At 45.8% G+C, this 27,677-nt stretch overlaps 2 protein-coding genes across 6 annotated transcripts in view; one reads left to right on the top strand and one right to left on the bottom strand.

Annotated features, from left to right (window-relative positions):
* Nucleotides 1-684: 684 nt before the first annotated feature.
* pbdc1 (polysaccharide biosynthesis domain containing 1) lies at nt 685-8,914 on the top strand (the record flags this gene model as incomplete). Of its 2 annotated transcripts, XM_083641428.1 has the most annotated exons (6): nt 685-784; nt 2,482-2,547; nt 4,224-4,283; nt 4,650-4,790; nt 7,993-8,104; nt 8,188-8,914. In XM_083641428.1, 6 exons carry the CDS (start codon nt 755-757, stop codon nt 8,277-8,279), a joined length of 501 nt encoding a protein of 166 aa, XP_083497554.1. In that variant the 3' UTR covers nt 8,280-8,914. The 2 variants fall into 2 exon arrangements, with proteins under 2 accessions (XP_083497554.1, XP_083497555.1); XM_083641429.1 differs by lacking the exon at nt 685-784 and having other exon boundaries at nt 2,452-2,547.
* Nucleotides 8,915-13,114: 4,200 nt separating this feature from the next.
* The window catches only part of xpo7 (exportin 7), a 61,147-nt gene continuing 46,584 nt past the window's right edge, over nt 13,115-27,677 (bottom strand). For 3 of the 4 annotated variants that reach the window (XM_083640905.1, XM_083640906.1, XM_083640907.1), the window contains exons 16-28: nt 27,258-27,347; nt 27,059-27,113; nt 25,478-25,586; nt 25,234-25,340; nt 24,628-24,716; nt 23,223-23,330; nt 21,634-21,716; nt 19,809-20,023; nt 18,084-18,222; nt 17,797-17,954; nt 17,475-17,573; nt 17,240-17,367; nt 13,115-13,630 (exon numbers count right to left, since the gene is read on the bottom strand). In XM_083640905.1, coding sequence (XP_083497031.1) covers nt 13,537-13,630; nt 17,240-17,367; nt 17,475-17,573; nt 17,797-17,954; nt 18,084-18,222; nt 19,809-20,023; nt 21,634-21,716; nt 23,223-23,330; nt 24,628-24,716; nt 25,234-25,340; nt 25,478-25,586; nt 27,059-27,113; nt 27,258-27,347 — 1,474 coding nt within the window. In that variant the 3' untranslated portion in view covers nt 13,115-13,536. Of the gene's footprint in view, nt 13,631-17,239; nt 17,368-17,474; nt 17,574-17,796; nt 17,955-18,083; nt 18,223-19,773; nt 20,024-21,633; nt 21,717-23,222; nt 23,331-24,627; nt 24,717-25,233; nt 25,341-25,477; nt 25,587-27,058; nt 27,114-27,257; nt 27,348-27,677 lie in introns of those variants that run through there. The other variant, XR_014552921.1, reaches the window with a different exon arrangement.

The following is a 27,677-nucleotide window of genomic DNA, read 5'->3' as shown; positions in this document are numbered from 1 at the left end:
GATGAGGAGGGGCAGTGACAAAAATAACTGTTTTGAGCTCAGCACCACAAAGACGGGTGCAGCATCAAAGCACTCTGGGCTACTCAGAGTCCGGGCGTTATGAAAGCAGTTCAACGGCAGAAGCACCACACAGCTCGGTCTTTTATATTGTTACAATGCAAAACATGATTTTAAGAAATCGAAATATCATGCCAAGGGAGGGAGAAAAGGAGGAATGTCGGAACATGTAATACATCGATATGGCCACACGGTGGGAGCATAAACTTGTTTTCTAAAACTCTCCAGCTGTATTCTTCGCCTTTGAGTCCATAACACGCCATTTGATCTCTTCTCGTTGATGGGTGTATAACTCACATATACGCGTATTTTTTTTTTTTATCTAATACTATGTGCCTACATTATAAAAGTATAAAATGTTACGTTTGTTAACTTTTTTTTGTTTTTAATTCCAACTATGGAAACTGCCGTGTTAAGAAAGGCAAGAATGTGAACTCATGAACTCCGTTTCCGGATACGACCGACCAAGGGAATAGTCTGTTCTCAATTGTTTTGGAAAATATAAATGTACTCTTCTCTTGCAGATATCATCATTTGGAAAAGCACGTAATAGTACTCTGGACCAAATTGCGTAGGATACAACAAAAAATAGAGTTATATTCTATTATAGATGGAAGAGAGCGCATGCGTGGGCGTAACGCCCACTGTTGAACCTTAACTATCTACAGTTTGTATATATCATCTTTGGTTGAAAGCAATGGCGTCGAATAATGGACTGGCCTCTCTGGTAAGCACTGAATTATACTCCACTTTATCTACATGTACTGACTTCATTTTCATTTTCATTTCATGACTGTGTTCATTTTAGCAGTAAATGGCCCGCAACAAATCACAGAAATGAATACACGAGTGTACAATGTTCACCTATAGTCTAGTGTGTTAGCTTGATATAACGCTAACGCTAGCTAACTTAACTCTGCTGACATTATGCTAACTAGGAAAGCACGTGTAGCAACAGCCCTGTGTATAACAGTACGTTGTGTCTCACATCATGGCAAAATAACAAAGTTGAGTTATTGATAATCTAATTTGAATTGTCATTCAAGAGCGTGTCCCCATCACTCACTGGTTATTATTAACCTGTGTAGGTAGGCTATTGTATGGTATCCATTAGCTCTATGTATTTTGACATGCCTGCTATCAGCTGACAGCTTGCTTCACAGACCATGCCCATATCCATTCCACACCTAGCTAAGTTCGCATCATGCATGAACAGTTAGCTGTCCATATCCACACCTAGCTAAGTTAGCATCATACATTAACAGTTAGCTGTCCATATCCACACCTAGCTAAGTTAGCATCATACATGAACAGTTAGCTGTCCACATCCACACCTAGCTAAGTTAGCATCATACATGAACAGTTAGCTGTCCACATCCACACCTAGCTAAGTTAGCATCATGCATGAACAGTTAGCTGTCCACATCCACACCTAGCTAAGTTAGCATCATACATTAACAGTTAGCTGTCCATATCCACACCTAGCTAAGTTAGCATCATACATGAACAGTTAGCTGTCCACATCCACACCTAGCTAAGTTAGCATCATACATGAACAGTTAGCTGTCCACATCCACACCTAGCTAAGTTAGCATCATACATGAACAGTTAGCTGTCCACATCCACACCTAGCTAAGTTAGCATCATACATGAACAGTTAGCTGTCCACATCCACACCTAGCTAAGTTAGCATCATGCATGAACAGTTAGCTGTCCATATCCACACCTAGCTAAGTTAGCATCATGCATGAACAGTTAGCTGTCCACATCCACACCTAGCTAAGTTAGCATCATACATGAACAGTTAGCTGTCCACATCCACACCTAGCTAAGTTAGCATCATACATGAACAGTTAGCTGTCCACATCCACACCTTACCCCGCTAGCCGGGCGCTTCTCGCTCATACTGAGCACATTAGCGCCCGGCGAACGTCACGCATTTCCCATTTTACATTGTGCCATTTTCACGTCTAGGTCTAAAAGCCGGCTCCTACCTGAGTCTTCACATGAAGTGAAGACGCTATCCGATGCAAAACATCCTCTTCTTTTAATGACACCTAGTTGTTGCATCCAAATTGTTGCATAAAATCCACTTCTCTGTCTTTCAAAAACCGAAAAGCATTTATCTGGAGCACCGCTTCTTCTTCTTCTCTGATCTGAAGCAACCCGGAACAACGACTTCCGGGTTGCTCGAGGTGCAAAAGGTGTAAAATGGGAAATGCGTGACGTTCGCCGGGCGCTAATGTGCTCAGTATGAGCGAGAAGCGCCCGGCTAGCGGGGTAAATCCACACCTAGCTAAGTTAGCCTCATACATGAACAGTTAGCTGTCCACATCCACACCTAGCTAAGTTAACTTAGCATCATGCATGAACAGTGAGCTGTCCAAGGTACTGATGTGTGTTGGCTGTGTTTTGGGTTCACAGGGTGTGGGGGGAGCTTCGGCAGCTGCCCAGGCTCTGTCTCTCCCAGCTGAGGCATATGGAAATGATGTAAGTTTTAATGCCAATATATCTATGCTTTTACAGTATGTTGCAAGCTGGATCTTCCACATACATAGATCGGCCCTCTATGACCCCATTTACACCTGGCATTAAAATGTGTTTTGGGTGATCAGATTGCAGTCAGTTTGACCACATTAACCTGATTACATTTACACCTGGTATTAATGTGTGTCCAGTGTCCACATTGAGATCCAATTGCGATCGGCTCAGGCAAGCTCCATAGTGTAGAGCAGCAGAAAAACAGCGGTGACTGTTGTTGTATGTGGATTGAGAATGTATTTGCATTTACACTTGTGTTCAATGTGGTCACAATGTGTCCCTGACCACCTCCAGAGGTGGTTTGGCCAAACAGATCACAATCCGTCCTCTAAGTAAGCAGAGGACATCCCATAATGTTTAGGGTCGTGTATGGAAGTCCCAGACAGACCTGGTTGCCTGTCATTGTGGAGGGTGAAGTGTTGCTGATGTGTCATGAGAGTCGGAGGGAAACACAGCATCAACTAGAGGGAACTGGCAGCCAACAGATGGCTGAACATGCAGCTCTGAATCAGTTGACTGCAAATGTCAATACAGAGTGGAAGCAGGCATGTATGGCATTGGCAAGCCATTTTTACATCTAATAGCCAAGTTTGACTATCCAGAATTAACATTACAGATTTTGACTAATTTTGATTAGTTGTAATCACATTGCGACTAGTCAGAATGTTCATTATAGTGTCAATCTTACTAGTCACAAAGAACATTTCAGATATCAACAACAATGACTGACATCCTTCCTGGACAAATTACGTCACTTTTGCCATTCATGTGTATTCGCCTTTTTCACTTCCCACCATGGACCTTCCCTCCTAATCCACCCATTTTGTGTCTAAAAGGCAGGAAGTAACACAGGTGTAAGATAACATGAATGAGGGTTTCCAAGTGCCAATCCATTTGGTGATCCAGCCCTCGTTAATGTTCTGCTTGCACATGTGTTACTTCCTGCCTTTTAGACACAAATTGGGTGGGAAGTGAAAAAGGCTAATGGGGTTTCTCATTACAGATATCTACAATCCCTTTGCTGATATTCACGCTTCACATTGTGGATATCTGCAACTGAATTATGACTAGTTGTAAATTCCAGTTCAAGATATCTGTAACGTCATTCTGACTAGTTAAACCTTAAAAAAAGGACAATGTAGATTAGATTATAATCTTGAATTGAGGGGAATTCAAGATATCTTGAACTGGAATTATGGCTAGTCAGAATTAAATTGGTAAAGACCTTATGTGCTATCGAGCACGAAGAGGATTAAGTAAGTAAGTAAGAATTAAATTGCAGATATTTGCAATGTGAATTGCGGATATCTGCAACTGAATCATAGATATCTGAGAAAGCCCATACACATGAATGATATCTGTAATGAGAAAGCCCATACACATGAATGATATCTGTAATGAGAAAGCCCATACACATAATTGGCAAAAGTGACATCAGTCGTCCTAGGAAGAATGCCATTGTGGATATCTGAAATGTTCTTTTTGACCAAGAAGAATGGAATCACAGATATCTGCCATACATATCCAGTCTAGCTATTGCATCTTAAGATGGCTTGTCATAGGCAGCAGCATCCAGCACTTCACTTCAGTGAGTGTATTGACTTTTGTCCTGTACCTCCCTGCAGCCTCAGCTGGAAGTCATGTGGGCGATGAAGGCCTACAACCACGCAGAAGTCTACTTCAATGTAAGACCCTCACTCAACTACTGTCCACACACACACACACACACACACAAAAACATGTTACACCCCCCCATTCATATTAATGTCCAAAACATCATGTCAGACTCCTTGTGTAGGCTCTCCACATTCTTTATTATATTATTGAGTCCAGATGGTTTGTTTTCTACAAAAACACATCCTCTTCCTCATGTTTTCAAGTCAATGTATTTTAGTAAAAGCTTAAATGAACTAGTTAAATTTGATTAATTTGAGGGCTAAGGTAGTTGATTTGACTTCCCAATTAAGTCCAACCAATTAATATTCTAAACATTTTTGATCACATGATGTATATAGAGGGACATTTAAATTATTCTTTGATTCTGCCTTCAGCTTATCTCATCAGTCGACCCTAAGTTCCTGAAGCTGACCAAGGTGGACGACAAAATCTACACCGCCTTCAGGGAAAACTTCAAGGACCTCGACATCAAGGTCCTCAATCCAGATCTGCTCAAGTCCGACGAGGCCAAGGAGGTGTGTTTGGGAGGGGGACTCTAGATCATGGTGTCACTCGCATGTTTGTGTTGAGACAGAGTGCACTGCAGTGAAACCGCACTGATGACTTTAAAGACAGGCAGTTTAAGTAGCTAATGACAAAACTGTCTCTAACATGGACTGCAATAATCAGACTATTGACTGTATTCGAAAATAAATAAGACAATAATTTGATTAATGTGTTTACATGAGTTGCTTATAGAATATTCTATTCATATTCCTGTTTCCATGCTACAGAGCAGTCTGATGAATGACTGAAGTTTCCCCTCCTAAATTTAACCTGAAAGCCTTTGTCATGTTGCAGCCGTGTCAGGGACAACATGTTGCAGCCGTGTCAACACGTTGCAGCCGTGTCAGGGACAACATGTTGCTGCCGTGTCGGGGACAACATGTTGCAGCCGTGTCAACATGTTGCAGCCGTGTCAACATGTTGCAGCCGTGTCAGGGACAACATGTTGCTGCCGTGTCAACATGTTGCAGCCGTGTCAGGGACAACATGTTGCAGCCGTGTCAGGGACATCATGTTGCAGCCGTGTCAGGGACAACATGTTGCAGCCGTGTCAACATGTTGCAGCCGTGTCAGGGACAACATGTTGCAGCCATGTCAGGGACAACATGTTGCAGCCGTGTCAGGGAGAACATGTTGCGGCCGTGTCAACATGTTGCAGCCGTGTCAGGGACAACATGTTGCAGCCGTGTCAGGGACAACATGTTGCAGCCGTGTCAGGGACAACATGTTGCAGCCATGTCAACATGTTGCAGCCGTGTCAGGGACAACATGTTGCAGCCGTGTCAGGGACAACATGTTGCAGCCGTGTCAGGGACAACATGTTGCAGCCGTGTCAGGGACAACATGTTGCAGCCGTGTCAGGGACAACATGTTGCAGCCGTGTCAGGGACAACATGTTGCAGCCGTGTCAGGGACAACATGTTGCAGCCGTGTCAACATGTTGCAGCCGTGTCAGGGACAACATGTTGCAGCCATGTCAGGGACAACATGTTGCAGCCGTGTCAGGGACAACATGTTGCAGCCATGTCAGGGACAACATGTTGCAGCCGTGTCAGGGAGAACATGTTGCGGCCGTGTCAACATGTTGCAGCCGTGTCAGGGACAACATGTTGCGGCCGTGTCAACATGTTGCAGCCGTGTCAGGGAGAACATGTTGCGGCCGTGTCAACATGTTGCAGCCGTGTCAGGGACAACATGTTGCAGCCGTGTCAGGGACAACATGTTGCAGCCGTGTCAGGGACAACATGTTGCAGCCATGTCAACATGTTGCAGCCGTGTCAGGGACAACATGTTGCAGCCGTGTCAGGGACAACATGTTGCAGCCGTGTCAGGGACAACATGTTGCAGCCGTGTCAGGGACAACATGTTGCAGCCATGTCAACATGTTGCAGCCGTGTCAGGGACAACATGTTGCAGCCGTGTCAACATGTTGCAGCCGTGTCAGGGACAACATGTTGCAGCCGTGTCAGGGACAACATGTTGCAGCCGTGTCAGGGACAACATGTTGCAGCCGTGTCAACATGTTGCAGCCGTGTCAGGGACAACATGTTGCAGCCGTGTCAGGGACAACATGTTGCAGCCGTGTCAGGGACAACATGTTGCAGCCGTGTCAGGGACAACATGTTGCAGCCGTGTCAGGGACAACATGTTGCAGCCGTGTCAGGGACAACATGTTGCAGCCGTGTCAGGGACAACATGTTGCAGCCGTGTCAGGGACAACATGTTGCAGCCGTGTCAGGGACAACATGTTGGGACTTCTTTTTACCGGAGGCCGTTGTCTTTTCTTCTGCAAACACGTTGTGCAACACTTGCTGTAAGCTAGAACATGCAATGTGTCGTCAGGCTGGATTGCCGTACGTGTCGTAAAATGCTGCGTAACCTCTGATAGGACGTCAGTGTGATTAAGGTGTTTACATGTCATGTGTACAATGCACTTCAATAATGCGACAAAGATCAGAATACTGCACGTGTCTTAATTTGACTATTGCTAGGACCTTATTCGGGTTAAGGTAATGAGAAAACACGTTACATGGCAGTGTCTTATTAACACGTTCACTGCCGTTGACGAGTCAACTCGTCAAGCAGAAACCAACGGTTGACTGCCAATGACGAGTCAACTCGTCAAAAAAAATAAAAATAAAAAATTGACAGTGGGACGTGGATCAAACCCTTTTATGTCTCCTATAAAAATATGGGAGCCACCGAACGTGTACAACCCATTCCACCGACCCACTAAGTGGCGACAGTGCTCTCCAGACTAGAGAAAGCGAGCCAAAACTGCAGGGAAAAGCGTGAGGAAACCATTCTCATACTGTAGAATGGTTTGGCGAAAACGCTTTCGCGCTGGTGCACAACGGTGGCGCACAACGGTGGGGGGTTCCAAAAATAGACTGGGTGCAACACAGCATAAAGCCCAGAATCGCAAAAGCTTCATCAAAGCTCTCAACCGAAACCCCAAGAAACGAGCGAGCCCCATCCAGGCTCGCCCGACGAGGGGCCGCCAGGCAGCAGAAACTCGCTTGTGACACACCCGCTGCAGAGCCAAGGAGGGAGGAGGAGAACGCCCACGGAGGGAGGAGTTTGAAGGAGAGGGGGGTGCGGGTGCTGTTATGGAGGAAAATACTGTTCAGAACAAATTGTTTAGATGTCTGATGTCTTTGATGCCAAAAATAAATGGTTAAAGTGACTGTTCTATCGAATTTCACAAAAAGGCATTTTTCTCACCTTTCATTTTCAGACGCTGAAACCATGCTGTATTCAACTGCTAATGTCTACATAACTACTAACTCTACAAACTAACTCTTTTAGAAAGAGAAAGCACACATTCTATTAGTTCTTTTGAGATATTTTGTGTTCACAAAATCCTAGCAGAAAATAATCCTCGGCTCTTGAAAGATGAGCCAGAATCCTCAAAAAAAAACCTTGGCAGAAGCTACCTACAGTAAAAAAAAAACTGTTGGCAGTGAATGTGTTAAGAGTATTCTCTTAATCGGGTCAATATCGGAATATTGCAGTCCACGGAAACGTAGCCACTGTGAAGTATTTCTTCCCCTTGGTGGATTAACTTTGACCCAGAACATTTATAGTCAACTTTGTGCAGCAAATAACGGGGAGACCTTTCCCTGAAGACTGCCATGAGTCTGTTAACTAACTCGATCTGTTCCTGTGCAGCAATGGCGTCCGTTCTGTAACCAGTTTGAAGGCGTCATAGACGATTTCAACTACGGGACCCTGCTCCGCCTGGACTGTGAGAAAGACTACACGGAGGAGAACACCATATTCGGTATGTTCTCATCATAGAGGGAGAAGCATGGTCATTTGAAAATTACCATCAGACTAAAGGCAATTTGACTGTCTCCCTTTCAGCCACCAGGATCCAGTTCTTCGCTGTTGAGATCACCCGCAACAGAGAGGGGTTCAACAGCCCGGTGTACATGGCCAAATGTGCCAAGAGCTAGCCTCCGTCTGGACCCGCCCCCTGTACCAACACCCCAAGAGCTAGCCTCCGTCTGGACCCGCCCCCTGTACCATCACCCCAAGAGCTAGCTTCCGTCTGGACCCGCCCCCTGTACCATCACCCCAAGAGCTAGCCTCCGTCTGGACCCGCCCCCTTCACCAACACCCCAAGAGCTAAAGACTTTCACACAAGTATCCTAGCTTGGGTAAACCCAGTCTCCATGTACTCAAACTTACGCTACAGTTTGTGACGTCGCGGTGAAGGCTGGGTTCACCCAGGCTACAAGTAAAAACACTTCTCTTCAAATGGTCTCATTTCCCATCTTCTGAGGGGGTCCCTTGTCATTTTAACTTAATAAGTAATGTGAGCTATATGGAAATTTCCCTTAATGTATTTGTGTCACCTTACCTTGACTTGGGAGACAGGTGCAATGTGTGTAATGGTGAGATTAAAACACGCTCCTTCCTGCTCAGCAGCAGTTTGTTTACCCAATTTAACATTTTGTATTTACTGTACATTCTTATTGTGCCAATCATACGAGTGATGGTTTGTTTTGTAATAACCTTTGGAATTGCATTTGCCTGATGGAAGCTGACGACAGAGGAAACAAATAAAGTCATACATTCTGCCACTGTTCATACAGGTGTTGAGTCTTTAAGACACAATCACAAAACATTACAAGCGCATTTTCTGCTTTTCACTCTTAATCACACTTTGGGAAAGGCTACACAGTTACTACATTAGACAAAACTAAATCACTTGTATTAATTTGGAATAATTTGGAAGCACTGCCACCCCACATGCTAAACGTACCAATTGGCCACATCTACATCTACATCATCACAGCCAGGTAGAAACAAGAGTCCAGACCTGAACATCTACATCAGGGATGGGCAACTTTGATGATAGAGGCCACACAAAAATCCTCGCTACCAGAGGGCCAGATTGTGACGGTGCACTTCCACCAGTAACACCATCACTCCCAATTATAGCTACTAATTTGATGAAAAGGACTGGTAATCAAAGTTTATTATACCAAGATTTATATTTTTCATATTCAAATTTAGTCAGTCTTCCATTCAGATGACACCAGAAACTTTGCTCTAGCTTTAAAACAGCCCGCTACAGCAATTTGATGCAATACATCACCCAAATTATGTCATATTAATCAGATTAGTAATGTTGCATAATGCAATGTGCATCCTGGATATAATTTGTTACAACAGCGTTAGCTCAAATGCTAATGTTAAAACAGTATGTGGATGGACAATGCCAACGTCATTAGCGCCATGTTCCGGTTTGTACAGTAAAATAAAAACACTGGTTTTTGGTGGTCTAATGGTAACCTAACCAAAAACATCCGCCTTGTAAAAAAAAATGACCGAGGGGCCACACTGAGTGAGGTCAGGGGCCGCCAGTTGCCCACCCCTGATCTACATCATCACAGGTACATGCACTACCACGATTTCAGACGGAAGCCCATCTTTATTGTCACACGAACACAACAACACATGCGGCCACAACACACTCATGCTGACGGTGGCCGGTGAAATATGTCCTATGCATTTGACCCATCCAGGCTTGTCCTTTCCTCCAGGGGGCAGGCCAGGAGCAGTGGTCGCTTTTTCTTTCCAGCGCCCGGGGACCATCATTGGACCAACTTCAGATGTTGTCGTCACTGGTCGGATGACGATCTTCTGCATGTTTTTAGTGGGGGGTTATGTACGGGGAGAACTCCACACAGAAAGGCCCTTTCGACGAGATCGCCCACCTGGGCAGTAGGCACTGAAGATATGGGGGGGTCACAACTCCAGCGCCCACAGCGTCCCAGGCGAGAATCAAACTCAGGACCTTCTAGCTGTGAGGCGACTGCGCCACCGTACCCCATAAACACCATGTACCAATGAGGAGGAAAAATCAGAAGTATGTTTGGTTTTCATTAAGAGAAAGCACTGCTGGTATCGATTTGGTACTGTATTGATACTTATCGATTCTTTTGACTAGTCAAATCTGTATGTTTATGACTATCTGTATTGTAGGTAGAGAGATAACAGAAACCATGATCAGAATTGTCATTCTTCTACATTCTCTAATTGTGTTCACTTCTTCTAAGGGAAATAATGCTGAAGTTCAACAATTAATCAATTTGCTTGGAACCGGACACGTTAACCACTGCTTTATAGTACTACATCTCAGTCAGTAGGCCTGTGCTGGCCAATGTTACAGCAATGTGCCATTTCATATTGAACTAGAACGACCACACCGCGGATATATGCCTCCGCCAACAAGTCAGCAGTCGACATGCATGTCTGTCCAGACTTTGACGTTTGAGCCAAATGTGAAATTTTTTTGGTCAAGGTGTTACTGAGATATGGCGTTACAGACCTTGAAAATGACATTCGTGAGGTCAGTGACCTTGACCTTTGACCACCAAAATGTAAGCAGTTCATCCTTGCATCCAAGTCGATGTTTGAGGCAAATTGGAAGAAATTCCATCAAGCCGTTCTTGAGATATCACGTTAACGAACTTGGGAATGACGTTCGTGAGGTCAGTGACCTTGAACTTTGATGACCAAAATCTAATCAGTTCATCCTTGATTCCAAATTGACGTTTGAGGCAAATTTGATTAAATTCCGTCAAGGTGTTCCTCAGATATCGCGTTAATAAACATTGGACAACCCAAATCCATAATGCCTCCGGCCTGGCTATCGCCGGCGGAGGCATACAAATAGAAATATTCTTGTACCATAACCAATCACATGTTTCGGCCTTGAACTTGAACCGGCCTTGGAACTTTGAACATGCAAAAGGTATCTAAACCTACCGATATTCAAAGTAGTGTTTTCCATTGAGCACAACAGTGGTTGGTTGTTATAGATTGGATTCCCATGACAGTTAGGAGTCATTTTCTTTTGCGAGAGAAGCATTTTGCAGTTTTGTTTGGAAAGATTTGTGGAGTTTTTATTATTTTGTGTTCGTGTTTTGAGAAAATTAGCCTCCTTAGTTTCAAAAATGGGTACGCAAAATTCAACCAAAAACAAGACACAAAGGCAGCAACGTACAAACCAACGAGGTTTATTTGCAGTCACATTGCTTACACTATATGTAGCAGACATCCAAACAACTCAAACAGCTATTCACTCTATGGACCCAACACATTCACATCAGGGACACAAACCAAAAACGTAGAAACTCAAATGAACATCCGTGAGTGCTGACATGGTTAGAGATGAGCTAGTTGTCACAAACAGTTAGCAGCAACATCGTAGAGAAGAACACAAGTTGCTAATATACTCCATTCCTGTATTTCTTTTTACACTGTTCTGACTTCTACCAAAGTTGATGCAATATTCTTCAGATACTTTTAAAATAAAACTGGATTCCTTCAGGGAGGTCTTATGACGACAACTCGCCTTTCAATGCTGATGCGCCAGAACCAAGGGCCCTAAATAGAAGACGTCACAGTGTTCCCATTTTGTATTGGGGCCAGTTCTGTTGCAGTGAATGGGCTGGGCAGAGCAAGTCCCACTATAAACCATCATATCTGTGTTGTTTCATCTTGGAGTGAAAAATGCTTCCAAACAGATTCAAGAAAACATTAAGTGATGTTGACTGATGTTTTTTCCTGTCGTCCAAAATAGAGCTAGATGAGCATCAGTCAACATCACGTCTTTTCTTTAATCTGGTGGAAACATTTTTCAATCAAAGATGAAACACCACCTATGACCGTTTATAGTGGGACTTAACTTGCCCGCCCCATTCACCTCAAGGGAACTGGCCCCAATGCAGAATTTCAAACCCTGTGACATGAGTGATGTCTTGTCCTTCTTTTTGTACGGTCCTTGGCCCACGGCTGGCTCCATCAGAGCTTCTAGCAGTCGCAGCACCATGGGACGCCACATACACACCAGGCAACAGAGAGCCATTTTCACCACAAAGCCATCCGCACACAGACGAGGACACGTACTCGCACACGCACACCCAAAAGCGGACTGACTCCACTGCGGGACCTGGTCCTAAGGACGGGGCGGTCCCCAAACCTGGTCCGAGGGATCCAGAGTGTAAACAAAATGGTGGAAACTGCACCCAGCCTACCAGAGGGTAAAATGTAGCTATTACCATGTTGCTTACACGTCAATCGTTTTGCAAACTGTAAAAGGGGACCAAGAAAGTGAATGCACAGAAGACCTGGATCTGCTGTGGAGCAGGCTGCACAGAAGACCTGGATCTGCTGTGTAGCAGGCTGCTTGGAGGAGAAGGGCAGAGCTGTGGCAGGCGAGTCAGGGAGCCCGCCGCCGCTGTCAGGGAAGTGGCTATTTACATCACTCCGACCAGAGACTGAGAAAAATGTACAACATGGACGCTCTGACTCCACCTCACTTAGTGTAATGTACCTCTTTTCCGTTCATCTTGCCTGTCCTCCGTAGCCAAAGTGCTCCGTATGCTCCTGGCCACTCCCCCCCCCCTTCCCTCTCTCTCTCTCTCTCGGTCTCTTCCTCCCACCCCAGCTCTCCAGGAGAGCTCGCTCCCCCCCCCCCCGCCCACACACAACAGACAGACAGTTGCACTAACTCACTACACTGTAAAAAGCTCACTCACACATTTTTTTGAAACTCAGCTTGTGTTTTTTTTCTGTTTTTGTTTTTTAAATTCAATCATTATAAACATTGTTCAAAATGTTACGAAAAAAAATGTACACTTGTTTTTTGTGTGGTTTTTCTATACAAGGCAGGCAGAAGCAGATTACTACGTTTACCGGCGTTCGTCCCCCAGTCCGCCCCTCCCCCACCCCCCACCCCCCCCTTCCCATCCGGAGCACTCTCCTTCCTCTTGCGGCGATTTACTCCCTCTTCCAGAGTACGACCTCCGACCCCTCCACTCTTAGGACAGCCAGATGCGCGGCCCATTGAGGCCGCTTCAGACTGGCTTTAAAATAGATCTGTATATATTTATATATGCTTATATCAAAAAGTAGGGTGGATTGGAGGGGGGGGAGGGACCAAAAATAGGGAATGGGCAGGTGCAACATAGACGTGATGCAAGGTGGTGTATTGGTTTGTATTGTATCGATACCCCGTAAGCTACTGCACATGCAGCAGATAGTCGTCTCGGGGTCGTGAAATGACCCCCGGGCATCCTGGCCCGAGGGGGGAGGCTAATGCGGGGGGAGGGGGAGATGCTGGTGGGGCTGGGGGGGGAGAGAGGAGGAGGGGGGGGGCTCTGGGTGCGTTTGGATAAGACTCTGCTGTGTGGAATGTCAGCTCATCATATCGTTGCTGTTGACCCCGTATGTCGAGTTCTTCATGCTGTCATTGACTTCCCTCCTGAATACTGACAAGTTCTGGGTAAACCTGCACAGAGAGAGGGTTATTCAACATGGGAGGTGGGAGACGAGACAATCCACAACAACATTACAACCCACTGTTCTGATTGGCTAACTCCACCGCCGCCCAGCTGCTACAGGTAGAGAAAACTCTCCGGTAACAAAAAATGACAACCGCTCAAGAAGGGAAAAAACTAAAACTAAACTAAAAACAGCACCACTTTGCTAGTCTATGACATTATTTCTTACAAAATGATCAAACTTTTGTGACGCCACAAAGTTACCAAGTCCAAACGACTCGTTCAGAGGCTGGCTTTTCTAATATGGATGGTTGGCAAACGTGCGTTTTGATGCTTTCACCATGTTTACATCATCCAACTCCTTTATCATCACAGAGTCCTGTTTTACACAATATGGGGCCTTTAAGTAACAATTGTATTTCTAAAGTAAACAAAATCTAAAAGACTTGGCTGTCAACATGAATCAAAATGCATGCTAAAAGCTGTGCCGTTTTTGATTGTAAAACTACCACAGACAAATAAATGTAACGGATTTTGTATTTCATGCCAGCTTGTTAGCGAGCGAACCACAGTATCTGCTCAGCTAACCATCAGTGTCTTGTAAATACATGACTTTCTCACTAGTAGCAATTACTAGTAGCTAACATTAGACAAAGTAATTTATAAACCGGAATAAGGGATAGATCTGGTCCTTGATTATGATTGGCTGAGCTGCATTCAAAGGCGTTGTAAAATACACCTGTGACCACATCACCAAACAGCGTCTGTGTGTTGCTGTGTCTGCATGCTGCTTGGTAACCATTCTGCTAAATGTCATGGCTGAAGGACTACATTGATTGGCGGAAGGATTATTATTTGTTATGATCAATATTCAATATTTTGTTGCTGTGTTTATTTTACGAAACCTTGCTAGGTAGGTTATACAGTATGTATGTCAGGGTGCAAAATTAACCTTTTTGTCGGCACCGATCAAATGGCTAGTGAATATTCAAATTTTACCTGTCACTCAATAGATTACCATTGTTGTTGTTTTTGGACTGGTGAGTGAAGCAAATCTACCCAGCCACTTGGCATATTTTACCGGCAACTAACAATGTCCAAAAGAGAAAGTCAAAGCTACAATTCATAGTGCATAGTACAGACTAGGACCCAAGGGGCTATGGTTTGGAAATGTTAATGCCAAAAATCCCGGGGGAAAAGCTCCGTTCATTTCCACACACCAGCGTCATTTTCCTTGAATTAAACATAGCTAAAAGCGCAGATAACAAATGTAAAAAATCGCCAGTTAAAGTTAAACAAGGAAGCCATTGAGAATAGGCGAGAAGAAAAATGTGGATCTAGCTGTCGAAGTAAGTTGGAGTGTTCATCTTCCTAGTTCAATGATGTTCATCATGTCTTCATTTATACATAGACGTTTTTGTTTTCTTGTGTTGAGACATAGGTTTATAGATGTTATTTATTTACCTTGACAGGTTCGACGAGTCAACTCTCGTCTTCTTCAGAAGCAGTCGCACTGACAGCTGGCCGGGTATGACGTGTCAACCAGTTGCTTTTCAGCAACTGGCGGTGTGCCCAGCTGAGCCGTCAGGTCTGCCAGGCCGGCCACGCCCACTATGACGTGTCGTGGCCGGACCGACAGACCCAACAGCCTCAAAATCAGGAGACGTGCTGAGGGCACCATCAACAGGGACGAGGGGGCCTACATGCTCTCCTCACCTGGGGCTGAGGGCACCATCAACAGGGACGAGGGGGCCTACATGCTCTCCTCACCTGGGGCTGAGGGCACCATCAACAGGGACGAGGGGGCCTACATGCTCTCCTCACCTGGGGCTGAGGGCACCATCAACAGGGACGAGGGGGCCTACATGCTCTCCTCACCTGGGGCTGAGGGCACCATCAACAGGGACGAGGGGGCCTACATGCTCTCCTCACCTGGGGCTGAGGGCACCATCCACAGGGACGAGGGGGCCTACATGCTCTCCTCACCTGGGGCTGAGGGCACCATCCACAGGGACGAGGGGGCCTACATGCTCTCCTCACCTGGGGCTGAGGGCACCATCAACAGGGACGAGGGGGCCTACATGCTCTCCTCACCTGGGGCTGAGGGCACCATCCACAGGGACGAGGGGGCCTACATGCTCTCCTCACCTGGGGCTGAGGGCACCATCAACAGGGACGAGGGGGCCTACATGCTCTCCTCACCTGGGGCTGAGGGCACCATCCACAGGGACGAGGGGGCCTACATGCTCTCCTCACCTGGGGCTGAGGGCACCATCAACAGGGACGAGGGGGCCTACATGCTCTCCTCACCTGGGGCTGAGGGCACCATCCACAGGGACGAGGGGGCCTACATGCTCTCCTCACCTGGGGCTGAGGGCACCATCAACAGGGACGAGGGGGCCTACATGCTCTCCTCACCTGGGGCTGAGGGCACCATCAACAGGGACGAGGGGGCCTACATGCTCTCCTCACCTGGGATACTCTACTCCAGAAAACAACGGGCGATGTGCCCGGCTGGGCTGTTGGGTCTGTCGGTCCGGCCACGACACGTCATAGTGGGCGTGGCCGGCCTGGCAGACCTGACGGCTCAGCTGGGCACACCGCCAGTTGCTGAAAAGCAACTGGTTGACACGTCATACCCAGCTGTCAGTGCGACTGCTTCTGAAGAAGACGAGAGTTGACTCGTCGAAACTGTCAAGGTAAATAAATAACATCTATAAACCTATGTCTGAACACAAGAAAACAAAAACGTCTGTGTTCATCTTCCGTATATACAATCTTTTTGTGCAACACGCAACCATGCATGTGACATAGGAGAACGCCAGGATTGGAGGGGGGGTTTCTGTTTTCCCCCGTCTTGGGCGTGGCTTCTGAATGATGACGCGTTACGCAGTGTCTATGAAATAGCTTGAAACAGCATTTAGACACGAAATCTCTCCATTGAAACCCAGACTCTTTGTGTTAGCATGAAATGAAAGCCTTTAAGGCACCCACCCTATTATTAACTGACAGGGTTAGGTCTATGTGTACATGTCACCGACCTGTCACGATTCAATGTGTACATGTCACCGACCTGTCACGATTCAATGTGTACATGTCACCGACCTGTCACGATTCAATGTGTACATGTCGCCGACCTGTCACGATTCAATGTGTACATGTCGCCGACCTGTCACGATTCAATGTGTACATGTCGCCGACCTGTCACGATTCAATGTGTACATGTCGCCGACCTGTCACGATTCAATGTGTACATGTCGCCGACCTGTCACGATTCAATGTGTACATGTCGCCGACCTGTCACGATTCAATGTGTACATGTCGCCGACCTGTCACGATTCAATGTGTACATGTCGCCGACCTGTCACGATTCAATGTGTACATGTCGCCGACCTGTCACGATTCAATGTGTACATGTCGCCGACCTGTCACGATTCAATGTGTACATGTCGCCGACCTGTCACGATTCAATGTGTACATGTCGCCGACCTGTCACGATTCAATGTGTACATGTCGCCGACCTGTCACGATTCAATGTGTACATGTCGCCGACCTGTCACGATTCAATGTGTACATGTCGCCGACCTGTCACGATTCAATGTGTACATGTCACCGACCTGTCACGATTCTTGGTTAGCAGGTTGCGCTCTATTCCCTCCATCAAGTTCTCAAAGCATAAGTGCATGGCTTGCTGCTTCTCTGGGGGCTGGCTGTTCACGATGCTGTTCCTCAGGTCAGCAAAATACTGCAGGACACACACACACACACACACACACACACACACACACACACACTGTAGACAAAGTGTTGTGTCGGAGGTTATTCATATTGAGGATCGAGGTGAGACGTTACCTTCTCGTTGAGTAGGATCAGGCCTAATAGAGGCCGCGACATGGACCACTGGTTCCGACAGTCCTCAAAGATGATGATGTTCAAAACTGTGGACAGCATCTGCGCAAGAAACACGTTTTGTTTTAGGACTTGTTGAATGGTCGTCTGCTGAGATTCTCACATTACAGATACGGTTCTTCACATTTTGAGCCTCGCGCTGCTTCGGCTCGACCTCTTATCATAAGTCAAATGCTTTTCTTTTGTTATGATCTTTCATTGTCTTGTATCTTGTGGATATGCAGCATGTGTAGATTAGAAGCAGACATTTAGGTCATCATCCCACCTGTTGAATCATCTCCGGGTGTTGCTGCATGATGTGCAGGAAGCGATCGTCTGTTGCCATCGGTGCTGGCCGTTTCTTGGTGGAACGCGACAGCTGCTTGAACAGGTAGGTTACTATGTGGTCCAGACTGGAGCAGCACCCTGTGCACACCATCGTATCTGGAGCACACAACACATACAAGGTTTAACTGTCAAGTCAGTCCCAGATTGCCGCCAACCTCACTAGCCACTATGAGCACAAATTAATTCCTCAAATCAAAGATATTTGAACAGGCCAGGCGTCATTACCCAGCGCGGTGAGTCCTTCTGATATCGAGGAGAGGATGTACATGACCACATGTGGCTCCAGACTGGCGATGAAATTCATATGGTCCTGAGTCAGCACTTCCAGCAGAGAGTAGAATGACTGACTGAGCTTGGGATAGTCCTGCAGGCACCGGGAGACAAGATTAGTATCTTTACGAAAGGCTTGATTTATTGAGCAATACTCATATACAATCACATCGTCATACTATGAAGCAAGGAATCTCTGTATGTCTGTGCGCGCGTGTCCCATCTCGAGAGCCATTTTGTCTGATCTACTTCACACTTGGCGCTCAGCTCTGTGTCTGTGTGCAGCAGCACATCACAGCAGCATTAGCGACAGTAGCAGCCAGCAGCTTGAGAGAAACGCTACAAAGTAGAAATGGTGTCGACATTACATCAACACTCAGCCACAAGGAAAAGGGTTCAAGGCCTGCATGACAAAAAGCTGACATTCTGTCTAGTGTCTACTGTCCCATGGGGCTATCTCGGCTTCGTTCGGGAAGCTAAGCTAACGTGGCTAACGTAGCCTGGGTCTGTGAACGTCAATAGAGTGCCAAAGTCACCCCTTGTCCCTGTCCATGGGATTTCATCCACCATTCATTTGTCCATAGACCTGGCGTGAAATGCTTCTAAAAATTGTTTTACTTGGTCAAACCAAGCGATTCAACTAGACTTAGAATCAGCGGAGACCATATAACATTTGTGACACTTTTTTTTAGGGGTGGGTGAATTTCAACGAAAGGTCGACTTTGGCCCAGTGAATTTCGACGAGTGTTTTTGCTAGAAATGCCTAATCCATCCCTACAAAGTACGCACAGAAAGGACCGGGGGGGAGATTCAAACCCACGACCTTCTTGCCGATATCTGTGGAACTGAAGAGGAAAAAATGCCCCTAAAAAGGCAAATGGCAGGACTTATTGTATTTATGCACAAAATTGACATGAAACAATGTAGAACAAAGTGCAGACTCCATAGTGCCTCTTTAACACCCACTGCACGGTGCCTCTTTAACACCCACTGCACGGTGCCTCTTTAACACCCACTGCACGGTGCCTCTTTAACACCCACTGCACGGTGCCTCTTTAACACCCACTGCACGGTGCCTCTTTAACACCCACTGCACGGTGCCTCTTTAACACCCACTGCACGGTGCCTCTTTAACACCCACTGCACGGTGCCTCTTTAACACCCACTGCACGGTGCCTCTTTAACACCCACTGCACGGTGCCTCTTTAACACCCACTGCACGGTGCCTCTTTAACACCCACTGCACGGTGCCTCTTTAACACCCACTGCACGGTGCCTCTTTAACACCCACTGCACGGTGCCTCTTTAACACACACTGCACGGTGCCTCTTTAACACCCACTGCACGGTGCCTCTTTAACACCCACTGCACGGTGCCTCTTTAACACACACTGCACGGTGCCTCTTTAACACACACTGACTGACACTTGTCCACGACTCCACGTGGGAAGTTAACATGAAAGAATACAAAATGTCTCACTAAAATCTTTTCAATCTGTGCAAATTCAATTTACAGGGAAAAAAAGAATGCAAAAAACTACACATTTCAGGATAAATGTCATGATATGGTATCACGATATGCCGCCAGCCGTATCGATAATGTATCGCAAGAGGGAGTATCGCGATATATCGATATTTTGACCCACCCGCTAGTAATGAACAGAAGCATGCGTGGACGTACTAGTAAGTCACTGTGAGGGATGGACAGCAGTAGTTTGATGAAGGTCTGGAGGGCGTTGTCCAGGGCGTCGTCTCCGTACAGACGGAACACGCCGAAGTTGACGTAGTTTCCGCTGAGCACGGCCTTCAGCATGGCAAAGCACACACTCACGCCCTTCAGCTTGACCCCGTACACCTGCTCCTTAGGCACCTCCCCCAGCGTCAGGATACGATTCCCTGGATGAAAGGAGACAGGAGGGGTCACACAGAAAGACAGAGGCAGCCTGGATGAAAGGAGACAGGAGGGGTCACACAGAAAGAGAGGAGGGGTCACACAGAAAGACAGGAGGGGTCACACAGAAAGAGAGGAGGGGTCACACAGAAAGACAGGAGGGGTCACACAGAAAGACAGGAGGGGTCACACAGAAAGACAGGAGGGGTCACATAGAAAGACAGGAGGGGTCACACAGAAAGACAGGAGGGGTCACATAGAAAGACAGGAGGGGTCACACAGAAAGACAGGAGGGGTCACATAGAAAGACAGGAGGGGTCACATAGAAAGACAGGAGGGGTCACATAGAAAGACAGGAGGGGTCACATAGAAAGACAGGAGGGGTCACACAGAAAGACAGGAGGGGTCACACAGAAAGAGAGGAGGGGTCACATAGAAAGACAGGAGGGGTCACACAGAAAGAGAGGAGGGGTCACACAGAAAGACAGGAGGGGTCACACAGAAAGAGAGGAGGGGTCACACAGAAAGACAGGAGGGGTCACACAGAAAGACAGGAGGGGTCACACAGAAAGACAGGAGGGGTCACACAGAAAGACAGGAGGGGTCACACAGAAAGACAGGAGGGGTCACATAGAAAGACAGGAGGGGTCACACAGAAAGACAGGAGGGGTCACACAGAAAGACAGGAGGGGTCACACAGAAAGACAGGAGGGGTCACACAGAAAGACAGGAGGGGTCACACAGAAAGACAGGAGGGGTCACACAGAAAGACAGGAGGGGTCACATAGAAAGACAGGAGGGGTCACACAGAAAGACAGGAGGGGTCACATAGAAAGACAGGAGGGGTCACATAGAAAGACAGGAGGGGTCACATAGAAAGACAGGAGGGGTCACACAGAAAGACAGAGGCAGCCTGGATGAAAGGAGACAGGAGGGGTCACACAGAAAGAGAGGAGGGGTCACACAGAAAGACAGGAGGGGTCACACAGAAAGACAGGAGGGGTCACACAGAAAGACAGGAGGGGTCACACAGAAAGACAGGAGGGGTCACACAGAAAGACAGGAGGGGTCACACAGAAAGACAGGAGGGGTCACACAGAAAGACAGGAGGGGTCACACAGAAAGACAGGAGGGGTCACACAGAAAGACAGGAGGGGTCACATAGAAAGACAGGAGGGGTCACATAGAAAGACAGGGGCAGCCTCGCATATCGCTGCTGTTATATACAAAATATGAACTTTTGGGGAACTTGTCAAAAGAGACTCGTGTTAGTTGGGTTAGACCTAGAGCTGCAACCATTAATCGATTAGTTGTCATTGTCAACTATTAAATTAATTGCCAGCTGTTTTGATAATTAATTAATTGGTTTGAGTAATTTTTTAAAGAAAAAAGTCCAAATTCTCCGATTAAGTTTACAGAAAGCCCTCTGAGACATGCTTGTGAATTAGGGCTATACAAATAAAACTTGACTTAACTTGAATCTGATTCCAGCTTCTTAAATATTTTCTGGGTTTTTACACCTCTAAGACGGTAAACTGAATATCTTTGGTTGAAAGCGAGAGGTGGTGAGAGTATTAGGAGTGGGGGTCAAAGGGTCATAGGTTGGAGAAGGTACCGTAGGTAGTGATCATCTTGCTGGTTTCTCTGAAGAGCAGGATCCCATTGGGCGACGACACATCAAACTGTAGCCTTTGGGACCTAGAAACACACAAAAACACGACAAAAAACAACAGTCACAAGTTGGATGTCAAACTGTCAAAATTAAGGATTCATCAAATAAACCTGAATTGCATTCAAATTTCCACTCTACTAGTCTCATAAAAAGCTGATGAGAGATCCTCTCCACCCAAAGCAGTTTAACTTAAAACTAAGCACATTCACATCGTCTGGGAAAACCATATCAGCATGTACTTAACACGTGAGTGTATACATTTCAAATGTATGAACTCACATGTCAGCTGATGTTTTGTCAGCAAAACCAAACAGTTCAATGTCAACCACAAATGATAAAAAATCAAGAACTTCTGGCCTACCGTGGTCTTATGATCACAAAATATGATCATGTGGTGTAAAAAGAATTAATTCTCTACACTTGACAGCTTGTTGAGCTCTCATTCATGGGTTTCAGTCACAGAATGTTTTTGTTGTGCCCGCCATCTTGAGGACTGAACACAGCGCACCACTTTTTATTAGTTATCTGTTGTAAGTCTGTGGCAGGACTCTTCAAATCATACCTTGTACTACAAACTGTTACTCTGTTCATATTGTAAACAACAACTTTTAGCACTTTATTATTAATATTATTCAGCTTTTTTTTATTATCAAAATTTTGTTTTCTTTTCTTTACGGATTCTTCTCTAATTTTCTCCCTAATTGTACTTGGCCAATTCCCCCTGCTCTCCCGGTCGTTGCTGCAGCACCTCTGCTGATCTAGTTTTTGAGATATTAACGTTTGTTTGACACTAGTGTCCCACTCTATTGCCAATTGCGCAGGGAATCTTGTTTCTAATTCGTCCTCAAGATGGCGCCACAACACTTGTGTGATGTCAACCGAACTCTATCTGAATAGTATTGCCATCTGAAAACTGAGATGAACAGTCATTTCTAATAAGAGGTAGAACTAAACAATTAAAACAATCGATGAGTTATACAGCTCTGGCCTCTGGGTATTTAGATCTTAAAATAAAATTTCTGTCAATATCTTTCAGCCCTAGTAAAGGCTGAAATATACTTCTGCGTCAGCCTCCACTTGGAGCCTTGCCAGCGGCAGCTGGTCCTATACACTCGACCGTCAGCTTGACGAGGGGTCGCAGGGGAGTCCCCAGCAAAATGAGTCAATTGTGTGATTTCACTAGGATTTCAATGACTAGAAGTTAGCCCAAGGAGAGAATGTAGTGCATATACTGTACTTAATAGCTTTCACTCTCTCCTGTTATCTCCCCATCGACATTATATTATACTCGCGCTGTTCACGTCGGCTGCATCGAGGCACATTTTCGAGGAGCTGCACGCAGGCTACGCGGGCAGGCTACGCGGGCAGGCTACGCGGGCAGGCTTGCCAGCCGCGGCGCATCCCTCGGCGCATTTCGGTGAGGGGTTTGACGCGGAAGTATATTTAGGCCTTAAGAAGGGCAAATCGACCATCTTTCCCACGGCACATGAATGCAGCACGAGTCAGCAGCTGTAACGATGAGCACCTTTTACCTGTTGTGAACGAGCTCAGCCATGAGTTTGAGGACGGGTGTGGTGCATGCTGGGTCGTGGTACCAGAGCTCGATGGCTCTCTGCAGGATGGGCATGTAGGCTGGATATCTGGTGGGCTGAAGTCAAGGACAACACTCAAAGGCATCATCACGTTAAAGCAGGTCGCCTCAACACTCAAAAGGCTGGGTTTCCGTTGTCCGGTAATTGCCGGACTTTGTCCAGTAAAATCTGCCGGAGAGGCGGACACCAGGTCTGGTAAATAATCCCCTCTCAGCACAATTTGAGTTGTATTAAAATAGGCTCAAGTTGCATTTTCCACACAGCCTCCTCCTATTAAATAGCCTAAATGAATATGTTTATGTGTAGGTTATAGTGTGTAGGCTGTATGTTATGCGATGAACGAAACAACAAAACGCCTAATTCACAATTGCACGCATGCGCTCAATTAGGGTTGCCAACCGTCCCTTAAAATACGGAATTGTCCCGTATTTGTAAACAAAAAGACGTGTTCCGTATTGAACTGATACGGGACGCGCTGTGTGTCTCGTATTGGAGAAACAATGCAGTGCAAAGAGTGACGGGCTATTTGTATTGAGTGAGAAACTCCGTAGCCCCTGCAGCTGCTCTGCCCCTCAGCCTGTGTGGTGTCATGTTACGTCCAACTACAACTACCCCAAGAATGCGCTTCTCATCGATTGTTGTGAGTCACGACCAAGAGAAGCGCTGTCAGCGTTGCTAGATTCAAATAAACTGACGACAGCACATCGAGTAAGCTATTTACATTGTATCTAATCTATAGGCTAGTAGCAACATGCCATTTTGTTGTGTTCAGAAGATTTAATCTGAAATCTAAAATGTTTTTGCACTAATGATTTAAAACGTTCATAATACCAGGTTTGTTCTATTCAAAAGAATATGCAATGTTGCTGTTTGCACTGTTAAAAGAAAATTTAATGAGTAGATGCAAAGTTGCATTACCGGTAGGCCATATCAAAATACCGTTCGTTCTTTCTTAAAATACAGCCGTTTTAGCCTATTAAGAATGAGAAACCTCTGTTTTGCAATGCCCAAATAAAATTCTTGAATGATAATCTAGGAATAGGCTACGTGCAAAAATTCAAAAACGGATCAAATTCAGGTTTGCTTGTTTTAATAATAATGGGTAAATGGTTGAAGTTGTAGCAATTGCAGTTATGTGATTGTTAATAAGTCCACTACTGACTGCCCCCCTGGACCGCCCCCCGTTCCTTATTTCCATTTCAAGAAGTTGGCAACCCTAGCTCAATACTACATGTGCAGTCAGCAGCAGCTCTCTGGGGGGGGGGGGGAGGGGTCAGGTGAGAGAGGACAGGGTTCAGGTGAGAGGGGGTGGGGGCTGGAGGGGGCTGGAGTCAGGTAAGGATACATCCAGTCAAACAGCATCATGAAGCTGGTCTTGGCGTTGAAGGCGAAGGCGATGCCTCGCAGGTCTCGCACCAAACCCACCAAGGTCCTCTGCAAGGAACAACACGACAGGAAGAAGACTGATGAAGATGAAGAAAGCATTTGGTACACGGTGACGGTGGGCTAATGATTTGGAATGTTTCTCGTCAATTTGGATTCATATTTCATCGCTGGGTGAGCACACGAATCAAAATATGTACAGCTTATTGGCGCTGTTGAAATGTGTTTTTGGTGACTTGAACTTAGGTATGCAATTGTTCCATTACCCCCCATTCATTTATGACTCTAACTAACTAGAGGGGTGTAGCTCACTCTGTACTGCACTGCGAGTAACCACAAAGACAGCGTTGATCTTGTTTATGGATGGGCTATACAGTAGGACAGTGTTGATCTTGTTTATGGATGGGCTATACAGTATGGCAAATGGCCTAAAACTCCAGGATCCAAATGACTAATCGATTAATCAAGAAAATAACCATCAGATTAATCAATAATGAAAATAATTGTTATTGTTAAATAATTGTAATTGCCCTAGTTGGTATGCATGTTGTGAGTGTGTGTGTGTCACCTTGGCTTCCTGTTCGTTGAAGGTGTTTGTGCTGAGCATCTGAGCCACCGTTTCAAACGCGGCCGTCAGCGGCAGCATGAACTGCTCAAACTGGTCCTCGTCCTCACCTACGCACGCACGCACGCACACACACACACACACACACACACACACACACACACAACGCACAAACAAAACGCACAAGTCATCACACCATCCACTTAAGTTCCTTTTGATTTTCTGGGTGATGGCAGTGTGCGTTTACCTAGATCGACCATTAGGAGGCGCCCCAGCGCGGTGTAGAAGGTGGTCCGACAGCGCATGTCACTGAGGTTGGACTGGTTGTTCACTCCCAGGAAGGAGAAGTGCTCGCTCTAGCATGACAGGAGGGAGAGAAAGACAGCATGACCTCATGCTCCCTCATACAAGTCACATGACATCATGCTCCCTCATACAAGTCACATGACATCATGCTCCCTCATACAAGTCACATGACCTCATGCTCCCTCATACAAGTCACATGACCTCATGCTCCCTCATACAAGTCACATGACCTCATGCTCCCTCATACAAGTCACATGACCTCATGCTCCCTCATACAAGTCACATGACCTCATGCTCCCTCATACAAGTCACATGACCTCATGCTCCCTCATACAAGTCACATGACCTCATGCTCCCTCATACAAGTCACAGTCACAAGGAGCATCTGCTATGAACACAGGTGGGGAATCAAATGCTTGAGACTTGATGCACGAAGAGGTTCTGGTGGTGACTTGGGACTTCACTTTGACTTGTACTTTGATGACCTGAAAAGGTTTGTAAAGTCTACAGTAGTTTTGTGGAATATTACGGTTTTATGTGGATTATTACGGTTTTATCCCATTTTCCCAGAGTCAGAAACTACAGTAACAAAATGCCTTCAGACAGACCTTTTATTGATTTATTTGGTGTAGTCTGAAGTATGTCAAACAGCAATATTAGGCTATCTTGGCTCACTTGTTGAGTGTCTATACTAAGATCAAATAACACAATCGTGATCCCATAGGCATCCAGGAATTGAGGGAGGGGGGGGGGGGGCTCCTTATTCGAAGCTTTGTCTGGGGGAGGCCCACAGTCTCACACCTTGAAAACCCCTGGTGTAAATGACTTAGATTGAAAGTGATGAGATTTGTTCCAGCAGCAGACGACTGAATTTAAATTCAGTTTTCTGAATTTGGATGGAATGAAACTCAAACTCACTCTTAACACGTTTGTATCCTTTTGAAACCACATTGCATTGAAAAGACTTGAAAAGTCACGCAGACCTTCATAGGTCTGTGTGGGTATTGTATCATGTAGATCAGGGATACTCAACTTGCTTTGCCCGGGGGCCACTTTTGTGAAATGATAGAAGGCCAGGGGCCAGTTAATAAACAAACAATATACATTTTTCTGTAGCGGATTGTAGGTTTTTGGGGTGTCAGCCGGAGTTTAGTCTGACAATGTTGTGCACACCGGATAGTTACCGTAGTTAGGTTAAGTACATGCATAAGTGCCTAGGTAGCGAGCAGACGGCAGTATTTGACAATTTAGCAGCTAAATCATAGATTATTGAAAGATATTCCATATTCCAGAATGAAATGCTATAACAGAAGGGGAGTATTGGCCAGAATGACATGAACATTTGGACACTTATTCAGCTGGTATCTTGCATGTTGCGTTGAGGTGCACTGTAAAAAAAAAATATATATATATATATATATATATATATATATATAAATATATAAATATTGCAATTCCGTCGCGGGCCACACAGGGGGCTGCAAGTTGAGTATCACTGATGTAGTGTAGCTGATGTACTTACTGTGTGGTTATTCAACATAAACTGGACCGCACTGAGCTTCACCAGCTTCCTCACACTGCTGTACGTGCACTAAAGCAGCGTCAAGGTGAACACACAGACAGCTGGGACATACAGTACATTTCATTTGAACATACGTGCATATACATATTGACACCGTGCACACACACACACACACACACACACACACACACACACACACAAAGGATATCCTAATGAGAGGTCGTTGAGTAGCTGAAGCGTCTTGGAAGTGATTGGTTCACACTGGCCCCAGTACTTCAGATTGGTGATGCTACAAAAAAGAAAGACAATTCACAATGAAATAGCAGGAGATTGTACCGTCTATCAGTACATCATAAGAGGGAACAGTCCAACTGTTTACCTCTGGGTATTCCAATTCTATTCAATTCAATGTATTGTCCACAATGTGGAAATGTGTCTTTAGCTTCACAGGTGTGTTTGAACACATGAAAGTCACAATACATGCAACAAACACCAGAATACACGCAAAACGCACTGTACTGTACTGTACTGTACAGACTGTACAGTACAGATAGCAATAACAGTTATTGCATTTGGTATGAAAGTGTATGTATGTACATGTTCTGGGTTGTTGGAGGGA

The sequence above is a fragment of the Poromitra crassiceps genome, assembly GCF_964638095.1.
Source record: "Poromitra crassiceps genome assembly, chromosome: 8".
Classification (NCBI taxonomy): Eukaryota; Metazoa; Chordata; class Actinopteri; order Beryciformes; family Melamphaidae; genus Poromitra; species Poromitra crassiceps.
The sequence above is the reverse complement of the archived record's forward strand: the minus strand, read 5'-3'. Positions and strand labels throughout refer to the sequence as shown.